At 39.8% G+C, this 12,381-nt stretch overlaps 1 protein-coding gene across 10 annotated transcripts in view; it reads right to left on the reverse strand.

Annotated features, from left to right (window-relative positions):
* Positions 1-12,381, reverse strand: part of LOC117238797 (synaptosomal-associated protein 25) — a 28,768-nt gene that overhangs the window by 15,766 nt on the left and 621 nt on the right. For 2 of the 10 annotated variants that reach the window (XM_033503990.1, XM_033503999.1), the window contains exons 1-4: positions 11,464-11,674; positions 7,435-7,632; positions 7,070-7,111; positions 803-851 (exon numbers count right to left, since the gene is read on the reverse strand). In XM_033503990.1, the coding sequence (XP_033359881.1) occupies positions 803-851; positions 7,070-7,111; positions 7,435-7,533 (190 nt within the window). In that variant the 5' untranslated portion in view covers positions 7,534-7,632; positions 11,464-11,674. Of the gene's footprint in view, positions 1-802; positions 852-7,069; positions 7,112-7,434; positions 7,633-7,936; positions 8,080-11,463; positions 11,677-12,381 lie in introns of those variants that run through there. The other 8 variants (XM_033503995.1, XM_033503994.1, XM_033503993.1 and 5 more) reach the window with 7 other exon arrangements.

Genomic DNA, 12,381 nt, shown 5'->3' on the forward strand with positions numbered 1-12,381 from the left:
ACGAATAAACAGACCGGTTGAAAAATAGAAAGGGCAAAAAACTGAGAAGGAAAGATGGATAGTATACATCACGAGCAGATCGATCGATCGGCTTGGTAATTCGCTTTCGGTCTCTTCGGCCGTAACCAGCCGGCGAACCGTGACACGTAAAGTCGACACTTAAACCCGTATCGACCATAGCTAACGAGGATAGATACCTTCGACGATGCGTATCGATCGGCGACGCGAAACGCAAAATCATAAAATACCTTTCGACTTATTATCGGAGAAAGGTGAAAATGAAAAAGAGAACGGATAGAGACGCGTAGAGACGTGTTAACGAATCTCTCTCTGCGAAAAAAAAGGTCAGGAGGTCACGAGTGTTCTCGAGATAAGCGACCGTGGCGAAGTACCTATCGATTTTTAGAGCCAGAGTTGAAAGAGTACGGGGAAACGGAATCGTCGAGAACAATGTTGGACGATAAAATGGAAAAAGGAATAGAGACGAAACATAGAAAAGAGAAGAGGAAAATATATAGATAAGGAACGCGGCCGATTGGACGGCAGAAGACAAGATGGTGGAAAGGGTGTCCTCGAGGGATCCACGCGATATTCGGTATTCCCCCCGTGATCTTCCGTGCGAGCAGTGAGATTTTCACCACAGGAACGATCGAAGGACACCGGAAGGAGAGAGGAAAGGTACAATTTTGTGCTGAGGTCAGGTGTGCCACGAGACACAGTTCAATTGTTATGTAATCTGTGAGAAAAAGCCGAGGTTCCTTCATGTTGTTTTACTTATATGGCTAAAAAGCGATTCACTCACCTCCCTGGTCATCGAGTGCGACCAGAGTACGGATGCCAGCCTCCTTGCTCTACGACAGACAGAGGCAGCACAACACAGACAACCACCACCAGTGTTAGAGAGTTGTTTTTTTTCTTTTTTTTTTTTTTTAGTAAGTATATAGTATAGTAATATTAGTAGTATATTAGTAGTATAATAGTATTACGGTAGGTAGAAAACGGAGAGTCGGAACTGTAACGGAAGTCGATGGATAGAAGTGGGCAAAACAAGTTAAGGTATATTTTGACAAAACTGTGCTGGATATATATCGTGACCGGATCGGGCTAAGTATCCGCGACATCAACGAAAAAGACGAGAAAAATCGATTAGTTTTAATAGTATCTCGTTCGTTTTTTCTTTTTTTTTTTTCATGTTTATCAGTTTCGTTCTCGATGGGTCTAGATCCGACGCTTTTTTTAATATCTGCGGATTTGTTAAAGCCTTTGACGCGCTCACGACGTAGACGATTGTAATAATATATATATACACACGTGTTTATATATTTACATATATATATATATTATCCTGCCTGTGATGCAAAGACAGGTGGGCAGACAGGTGGACACGTAACGAAACGTTTACGGACTAACACGTTACTGGCATTATTATTTTATGGTTCGAATGAGTATATTTCTCGATCTCTAGATTAGGCTTGTCGCTTGTTGTTGCTGTTGTTGTTCTTGATGTTGTTATCGATCATGACGATGTTGTTGTTGTTGTAGTTGTTGTTGTTCCTGTTGCTCTGTAACTGTCGTCGCCGTTGTTGTAGGTTTATTTATTTACTTTACTTTTTTTCTATTATTATTATTATTTGTCAGATCTTCCTTCTGGCTAATCGAGATTTCATTACAAGCGTGAAGGCTCGCACTGATTTTGATTCTTTTCTCTGTATTGTTATTATTATTAAGTTACTTTCGTTTAATGTTTTTTTGTACGTACTCATTTTGTTCTGTTTCAGTAGCGCGTGACGGGTTAAAAAGAACCGCTCTTTTTTTCGTTGGGAGGAATCTCGTTCTCTTCCGTCGCCGGTCATTCCACCGTTCTTCCTCCGTTCACCGAATGGAAGGAAGAGAAGGAAATCCACGCGAAGAAGAGAGGTCGAGCAAGAAAAAAAGAGAAACAGATAGAAAAAAAGAGAAAAAAAACAGAGTCAGAGAAATAGAGAAGATACTACTCGAAGAGTCTAGGAGACTGAATATACACGAATGAAAAGGAAATTCACAATACATATATATATATATAGTGTATGTAAAGAAAGTACCGCAGAATACAGAACGATACATAATATATAGCATTTTTTCTTTTTTTTTCTATGAAGAGGTAAAGTAAATCGAAAATGCGCAATACAAAAACGAAAGGTCTCGGTCACATTTTGAGTCGCGAGAATGTTGGTCATTTCTCAAAGATAAGCGTCGAATATCACCAGAAAAATGTAAAAAGATACCAAATTTGTCGATTCTCTGGGAAACCGTTTCTCTCGTGTTCCAGATACGAGAACTCTCGGGACTCAAACGGACGAAGGACACTTAAATAAATACAAAGTAGAACACACGCACACAGAGAAATGGAAAGGAACGGAAGGGAGAGCATGAAGAGAGCGGCGAATGACCAGATGAGCAAAGAAAAGGAGCCGTGCTTTTCGACTGGGTAAACCCAACGAAGGAGGAAACGTTGCCGTGATCGTCGTTTTCAACAAACGATGCTTATCTTCTTCCTTTGCAGTTCGAAGCAAGCCTCCCAGCAAGAGAGCTGGAGATCGACATTAATCCCGACGCGTTCGTTCTTATGCTCTCTCGTTTCAGCCAAACGAACGAGCTCTGATTCAAACGAATCGCGAAAGATACAGAAAGTAGACTTCCAAAGAGAAAAAAAAAAGACAAAAAATATTAAACTGGAGACTGCAAGGAAATCGTGCTATATAATTATCATCCACATTAATGTTCGACAGTAGCCGGCGGAACTAATTAAGGATGAGCTTCTCCAGAACGCTTTTATTTAGTCGGTCACGAGAACGGAAACAAAAGAAGTTCTTTGCTCCTTTCCTCGTTCAGCTTGAAAGAGAAGCGTGCGCATTCATCCACGTAGGAAATGTGCATGAAGTTTCAGAAAAAGAGAGAAAGAAAATCAAAACGAGATAGAGCGAGCCGTTGAATTTCAAGTTTTGGTTTTCGAGTATTTACCGGATATTCAATTTATCCTCGCTACGTTTCTACTCGTGAGTATCACTGAAATATACCGTCGCGTCGTTACGCTCTTTTACTCGGGTAAATACTCTTTGGTCGAATATCGGGTGCATATATAAAGAAAGAGTTAAGAACGAGAAGTGGAAGAGTTTTTGATCGGTCGTATGGTGGTGGCGGTGGTGGTGGCGGTGGTGGTGGTGGTGGTGGTGGTGGTGGTGGTGGTGGTGGTGATGGTGGTGGATGATGCATAGGCATGTGAATGGCATCTTTTCTACACGGTGACACGGAACAAACGACAAACAAGACGAGAACGATCGGCTAGAGTCGCGACGAGACCGCGGCTGAAAGCATACCAAATAAAAGAACGAAAGAAACGAGGAGAATAAGGGGATGGCATGGAGACTCGCATGGCATCGATGACTCTGTACGAACAGCAAAGTAGCTTTCCCCCTGAGACCGAACGAGATCGATCGGGCAGATAGAAAATTTCGATTGTCAACGGGCTACCTCTCTGTTCGCGTACGAATCTCTCGTATGCGAGCTGTGTTTCTGTGAGTGGTGAGTGAATTGTGATTGTGCGCAACAGAGATCAACGGAGTATCGATATAGAATGATACCGGGCCAGAAAAGTGACAGCACGATGCATTGAAAAAGAAGAGAGATAGAGAGAAAATGAAGAGTGTTCTCGCGGAGGACAGGCAAACACACACAGGCAGCCATACAGCCAAGGCAGATAGGCAGCAAAGTTCGCGAAGATGATAACAGCCATCGGTTTTTGCGAAAATAAGACTATTTATCAGACGATCGATGTTCTCTCTCACAGGGGAAATTGTAACAAGCTATCCTGTATGACAACCTACATTCACGCAACCAATGTCACTGGAGGACATCGCATCCTCGATTTAACTTTGCTTCGGGAACTCTGCAAGCGAATAGGCAACAAACTTCTCCAGAACTTAGAAAAGTATACCGGCGACATTAGAAAAATCGATCGTATGAAAATTAAACTACTTTTGTTGGAATTAATCGATCGAGCAATAATCAGTATTAATAACTAACGTGTGCCTTGTAAAAATATAATATAATATAAATTTCCGGTATACATCTCGTTTGAGGAAGTTTGCGATGGCAAGCAGGCGGGCGATCGAGCAAGCGAGTGTAGTTGTTGAATTTTAAGCAAGCAAACACACACGTGGGCACACACCGCACACGTGAAAACACATACATACACAGCCAGCAACACGGACAATATTGATAAATGCCCGGTTCAGCCAGCAACACGGATTACATTGGTAGCAGCGACAGAAGTTGCCGATTATGCGCGCTCTTTTCTCGATTCGCAGACCAAAAATCGAGAAACGATCCTTCTTTCTTTCGTCGAGATCAGAGCTGTTGTTTTACTGTCGTTTACCTGTCTCGGCCAGCCTCTAATAGACAATCGCTTGACAAACTATGAGAAGAGAGAATCATAGACGTTCCCTAGAGGCTTTCACGCTTCAGTCGAGGCGAGCCCTTTTGTTTTCGACTCGACGATCGATTCTTTCTTCTTCCTAATACATTGCTGGTCGAATTAATTCCTTAAAGGGTTCGTTCATTAAAGATTTGTCAAATACCTCGAAATTTCCACGTTTAAATAACTTGGAAACACGTTTATAGAAAAAGTGTAAAAGAATTCCTTATATACGATCGTCGACTCGATATTTTCTTGAATGTGATTCACAATGGGAAAGAAAACGTTGCATGTTTGCATACAAGTTGCATCGAGACAAAGATAAAGAATAACAGAAAAGAGGAAGGGGGAGACGGAAGCAACTGAAAGAGGATTGTGCACGTACATACAAGAGGATCGTTATATTCTTCCGATATCTTCGTGTTCCGAAAGTTGAACACATCCTTCTCGACCGTTTCAACGATATTAATTAAAAATCGACGCGAAGAAACTCTTTTATCCTCGTCTTGATTTCATTGAAAACAGGCAAGAAATGGACAAGACAGATCGAGAAGAATTCGAAACAAAAAAGAAAGAAAGAACAGGGAGAGGTTGTAGGAAGAATAGAAAAGAGCGAAAGAGATACAAGAATAGGAGATCGCACAAAAAAGCCCTATTACCCTCTGTCTTAATCGCTACGACTGTAATCATCGAGAATGTTCCACGCAACGTATAGAAAGATTGAACCACGTCATCTTTACGTATACGTTACGACACGTATACGGTACGATAAAATTATTAAATAATACCGCGCAATCATCGATGTTCCTTCATTCTTTCTAAATCTTTTATCGTATCAAAAACGTTCTCTGTTTTCCATAGCGTCCTTTCCAGAAGACCCAGTGCGTGCGTTGGAATTCACCGTTGCTGAAAAAAGATATGCTCCACCACTGGTAGCATTAAGAGACCTTTTCTCATCTTTTTTTTTTTTGTCTAACTTTTTTCTACTTGTCCTAATTATCTTTGCACATTCGAAGCCTCTCGAAGCTCGAATATCTCGATCAAATTGACTGACATTGACAGCAATTTCATATACGTATATATATAAAAAAAAATATATATATATATTTATAGGTACGGGTGGCTTTCTTTTAATGGCATCCCGCGTATAAAGTATGTACGTACACTAAATAGTTGTTGACGTCTCCAGTGCTCGAAATGCGACACGTGCTAATTAGTGCAGCCACAAATAAGTAGCAAAAGAAATTGGAATGGAGCGACGCAACAACCTTTTAACCTCATCGCATCTTGATCTCTTCACCTATGGATTTTAATATTCCACATGGTGTAAAGGAACATTTTAAAACACGATTCAGAGATATGTTGTCTTTGAAAGAATCGTTTTCCTGAATAAAGTGAAGATCACACGAATAAGAGATATTTTACATCCGGGTTATTAGGTGTCGATTACGTTCGCTCCTTCGACAATAAATGACAAGTTAAACGGGAAAAGAATGAAGACATCGGATGTACACAGTAATAGTTCCGCACACACTTATAGAGACGTAACATACATATATCGAGAATAGATATCCAAGATACGAGCATAGACAACGAATAATTATGCATGGGAAGAAAAATGCGGAGCTGAAGAACGTAGACAGAACACACGAAAACACGCGCACGAACGCACACGTTTCATTTTACTTTCGATAGATTTTTTATCAGCTTGATATCTTCCTCATTCCGTGACTGATGGACAAGAGATATTTCGCGTGCGATGTATCAAGGTTAACACGAAGCGAATTTATAATGACATGACATTGTTATCGCGTGCATTCGTGCTGCGGATTACCGTCTCGGACCGCGTCGATGCGTCGTCTTACAATTCTTCCGAGTACATTCACGGCGATCCCAATGGGAACGGACATATAAATTGCTTGGCAGCCGTGCGATAACTTTCTTTTTTCTCCACTTCTTTCTTTAAGAGGAAAATGTCTCTTTTTGCTTTCGTAACGAAAAAATCCACGTTACAAAGCCACGCTATCCCGGATATGGCTATTATTTACTTCCGCTGACTACATACTGTTCAAAATTTATAGAAGTATTATAGGAACGAAGAATGCTTTTGGCGCTAGAGCTGGGTCAAATACTATTTCAAGATTCTTTAACGCTACATAAAATTTATCTGTCTTCGCTATATGTAGAAAGACCTTTGTTACGTTCGTTCGAATGCAACTTGCACTTGTTTCTCTCTCGTATACATAAAAGTATAATACAACTTCAGTGTTTTTATTCGGGCTAGCCGAAATAGCGTTTGGCCCACCTCTCTCCAGCGCGTTTTCATCCTTTTTTTTTTTTATTCCTTTTTGTCTGACTTTGTCCCTTCAACTGCACACCGTCAAGTTCACCCGGGGATTGACCATGACGCCCATCTTTGCCGCGATATAACACGCAACGATTTTACCAGCGACAATTAGACTTCTATAATTTCTATGATACAAAATCTGGGAGTAAAAACTCCGGGAATAAATCGCTATAGTAACGAGGATCGAGGATTAGTACCGAGGATGATCGAGGATGAAGGTTAATGCGTAAATAGAAGAGAATAGTTTCATAGGGATGAGACGAACTCACCTCCTCGCATAGTGCCAGCATACGCCTCGTACTTTCCAAGGACTGAAACAGAATGCGTCACGTGGATTAAGCAATGCGTATAAATTACAAATACAAAGTATAAATTACAATGTGAGTTCCAACGCAAACAAACAAATTAATGACTAAATAAGTATTTGGAGCAACGGACAATGCACGTGTTAAACGAAGAATTAATAAAAATAGAATTGCATCATTGTCAAACGGTAGATGAATCTTCTCTAATGTGGAACATTGCGAAATCTCATTGATACGTAATACCACGGATTTCCTAAATGAATCAATTGAAAGAATCAATCATTATGAAAGACGTCGAAAGAATATCAAGTATCAAGGGGTACACCTACCTCATCTGTAGTTTGATCGGCCTTTAATTGTAATTCCTGCAATTCGGTGCGAGGTGGGCCGCCCTCCACCGTACCCTGTGTTGGTGCCGGAGCAGGCATCTTGTCGGGTGCCTGACGATTTAACTATCTTCTACGATCGCACTTCCTCTTGGCTCGCTGTGTAGCCCGCGCAGCTCCTTGTTTGTGGGCTGGAACGTTCTGCAACGTTGAAGAGTAAACGACAGATTAAACGACCATTCTTAAAATGCTTCTCTACATTCTAACTAAAAAAACCTCGAACACGGCTCCATGAATATAATCGAGTTACCCGGTGGCTTAATTAAATCCAGGTAATTGCGAAATATCAGTAACGAAATTAAGGTCTGTTTTCTATCGAACGATTGTCAATTGCTTTAGTTTACGTCACGTGTACATGCTGGACCGAGAAACACAAATACCCAGCAGATGTACACATGCATTTTTAAGAGAGAATGAGAGAACAGAATAAAGGAGAGTTACGTACTTTCGAAAAGAAGAACCACAAGATATGCTAACGAACAGTCGATAAAGACGATACAAGACGAGCAAGGTTAAAGATCAACAAAGTTTTGCAATTCTCCCGCAGGCGTAACACTGGAATGAGTCGATTCAGCGTGTGGAGAATCTGCGATTGTGAAATTTTACGCAGATATTTGGCAAAAGCAGCCAACCAGTCAATAGTCGTGAATGCATGTATACGCGTTTACGTGGTGGAATTACGTGTGTGCCGGTGCTCCTATGAAAATCAATACCCAACGACCGACCGACCGACCGACCGACCGACCCACCGACCGAATCGCGCGCAGACGCACACGACCGCGCCTTCTCCACGCCGTACTTCGTGCTTCCTGTCTCCAACCCTCCTATAACCAACCCCTTTTGCAAACTCTTCTCCGCGCGCACCTACCACCTGGACGACCACCCACCAGTTCTTCAATCCAAAGTACCACCACGAGAACCGATCAGCTGAGCTCTACGATGTATGTATGTGGGTTGCTCTGAGAAACATCGAAAGCATGTTTTCAAACATCGATGCATCCACCTTAACGAGCTTCCATAAATAAGCGTCTTTTTTATACCCTACGATATTTCGACAGCCTTCCAAACGATCTCCCTGCTGTCGTAAATAACGCTTTCAACGGTTAGGGGAAAGTTTCGTCATGTGCATCGAAGCTTTGTCAAAGGTTACGGTAACTAAGTGCGTCAGTATAACTTTTTTTAAAGTTCTTTGTTAAATTTCTATCTGAAAGAAGTGAATATTGAATCAGAATATTAGGTTTCCGGGCTAAAGGTTCTTGAACAATTGATGCAAAGGTATTATTCGAAAATAAATCTTCCTCGTCTATTTTGAGCCGATCCATTCAGGGAAGATTCCTATTGAGAGGAAGACTCGCGTAGAATTCAAAGCGCGCGGAACACCTTGTTAATGCATTAAGACAGCGCGAGAGCCTAGTAATTGGCACTTGTAAATTTAATTACCGACAAATGAGTTGTAACAGAGACATGAATACCAGCTAAGACAGAGAAGAGAATATGAAAAGGTATTAACGATGTAATACATATTCCTATGTAATCTCTGGGAAATTAGTTCACACGTATAATAAACCGTGCGTGATAAAATTACGGCGACCTCCGTGGTCGGTGATTTCGTACGTATGTAGGAGAAATTATGGCGTGATCAATTGACTGAAGCTGTCCTTGCCCTCGAGACGAAGTTGGCTCGTTTCCAGGGCGAAAGGTATCGCGTCGCTTCTCCTGGTCACGGTACACCTCGCCAAGATCACGGACGACTAGTCAGACCTGGAGGACGCTGCTTGTATACCCTCTCAAATCGCAAACAAACAGATATTGGTGTTCGATAAAACAAAAATGAAGAGCATTCGAAGGAAATCGTGTTCAGAAATCAATACCGACCACCGAGGAAATGTTCTCGAGCTACGTAGGTACATTCAGAAACCGTACCAATACCAACGACATCCTTGGACGTCGTTTCAGAACAGATTCTTTCATGCATGACAAGATATGAATCCCAAACGGAATCTTTGATTAAAACGTTAGGCTAACGTAAACGTAAAAACTATCGAGTTGATCGGTATATTCTCATTCGCATTCTTCAGATAAGTATTGCTTAACTTATTGACAGCATGACGAATAGCTTTAGGTGGTTTCAAATCATCGGATAAAGGTTTAAAATAGAAAATTACGAGACAATAGACAAAAGCATTGCCTCGTGGTTGCGATTCGTTGCAACTTATGTCGTAACTCCAGATTTGCCTTCAAAGCGTACCAAGAGAACGAGCTTCATATTCTTGAGAGATATTTGGTCGTGAAAGTCATACTCAGAATAATGATGATCTCTAGTGATCACGTGGAAGGATGGACACACATGTAGATGCGCTTTGTAGGAAATGTCGATCGCGCAGCGCAACGTGCCGGATGCCGGTAAGATAATGCGGCCATGTCATGACGCGTACTTCAATCTGCACGCCTGCAGGTATATACATACATATATAATACAGGTTGCTTGCGTATTGCACGAATGTCTTGACACGCGCCTTCCTGTTTAGAGTGGTTCGAGGTCTAACGTTCCTCGAACGCGAAACGTAGTCAATGTGTAATGAAAACGTTCCCTAGGTCGACAGGAAGTATCGAGGAAGTCATATCGAATGGATGATGCTGGTGAGAAAACAATAGATGAATTAATTCCGAGAGTGACGAATCAGAATGCCTCGTCGGAAAAGAATATGAATTTTTACGTAGATATACAAAATACAGTGGCTCGATATAAATGCACTTGAAGCTTGAATGTTAAAGTTCGAGCTACTCGGATGGATGTTTTAATTTTTACCTACCATTACAGGTAATATTAATATATAAATTCCAATATACGGAGCGTTATTCACATTATGAAACTTTAATGAAAAATCAAGAGGTTCTGAATAAAAAATAATCGCGATGGCGATTAGGTAGATAAGGAAATAGATATTTCAGTGCATTTCTGCATCTGATTACTCAAATATGCATCATTATAATTACATAGTCCCATCTTACGTCAAAGAATAAATATAAAATACAAGTATTCTGACGTCATACATACTCCCTCGTTCTTCTCGCACACACGCGCACGAAATGACGTGTATCTGTGTACGTGCGCGCGCCAGCGCCCTCTTATCATACACACACAAACTCAGATGTTTTTCATCAATGACGCTCAGCTGTTAACGCCGGTAGAAAAAGTGTCAAGAGCTTACTTGGTCGAAAATGCTTGTCGTTTTTCGATGAATTCGAATTTCTACAGTCAAATCAAAGAATAGAAAATATTAATTTATAAAGTTTTACGTACGCATTAAGTAGACCGCGCATACGTATGACATTAAGAAATCAATAAATAAAATAGCCGGTTAGAGTCTATAATGTTAATGCGACGTTATCCCTCTTTCTCGAAATAAATATTACAATGAAATGTATGTTAAATTTTCTCTTGAACAAATTCGCTTTTACGTCATGTAGTGCATTCCTCGAAGGATGAAATGCAACACAAGCATGGAAACCTCCTCTGCAACGCACGCTTTAAATGTTAAACTTAACTTGTTTCTTGAAAGCAATAAATCCACGATAAAATCTAATTAACCTGTAATATTAAGTAAATCTTTAATGACGTCTGCCTGGTTTCCGATTTTCTCCCTGCACAAGGAATTCAAAGCTATTTGAAATACTTTCATCTATATGATAAATATGAATCGTGGTGAGCAGTGGTTTAAAGTCATCATTTCCATTGATGACTGTCGTCTCTCTACGTTGGTGTGTCACGAAAAGAAAATTTCTAGGTCAAATACATTACTTATAGAATTCGAATGCCATACGAATAATATAAATTTGTGAAAAAAATACAAGATAATAATCATTAAGGTTAATTGAAATGACAGAATGCCCTACCGTATCAATGCGTGGTAACGTAAGATACAAAGGAAAAAAATATACAGTATCACCGGTCTAGCTATTATTACTAACCGTACTCGTCAATAAAGTTGTCTTCGATGGGTGTTTCCGCCGGTAGTGAACTCTATAATTGGCTTGTTTGAAGAAGAATCGGGAATACAAAATTTCCTGATGATCACTGACACTTTTTTCTATAAAAGTGTAAAAAAACCGGTAGAATCCTGAGAAAAATTCACGAAGCTACGTTCTCTCCGACTGAAAGATTAGTACTCACAATCAGCTACTGAGCAACGAGCAGTCGCAGAGTTTCAGAACAGCGCTTGCCTTGTAGTGGGGGTAAAATGTCGTCGACAAAGAAAACCACCAATAGGAAAACCGGATTATAAAGCTGCAAACTCCAGGCGCGGGAATATTTATTTTATATTGAAATATATACTTTTTCATAACAGATTTTACATAATATACTATTTGTTTCTTCTAATGACTAATTATAGCTCTTAACGAATGTTAATTCAAATCAATTACATGATGATTGCGATGTAAATACGATACTCATATGGTTTGAGAACCACTGATTCATTATGCCGACTTTCAAATATGATATCGCGATAGTATTAAGGAAACAACTTTCGAGTTAAAATGTATATCGAAAATATATATAATGAATCATGTGTCTTATACATAATTCAGTATATGGATTCATGAAAGAAATATAGAAACACATAATGTTATGAAAACAATATATAAAAATGTATATATATATATGTATATACTACAAGCAAATGTGCTAATGAAAAAAAGTTAATTCATCGAAATAAGTTGAAATTCTATTTATAATATGTATAAATCTATTTTCATTTCATTATTATAATAATTTTCAAATATCTCTCAATAAGTTTTTAGTAATTCTATAGTAGGAATGTATCATCATCTCATCATCATCAAAATTATCCATTATAATTGAGGTTAAACATTGGTCAATATCTTAAA

The sequence above is a fragment of the Bombus vosnesenskii genome, unplaced genomic scaffold (assembly GCF_011952255.1).
Source record: "Bombus vosnesenskii isolate JDL3184/JDL3185 unplaced genomic scaffold, Bvos_JDL3184-5_v1.1 scf7180000013607, whole genome shotgun sequence".
In the NCBI taxonomy this organism is placed as follows: Eukaryota; Metazoa; Arthropoda; class Insecta; order Hymenoptera; family Apidae; genus Bombus; species Bombus vosnesenskii.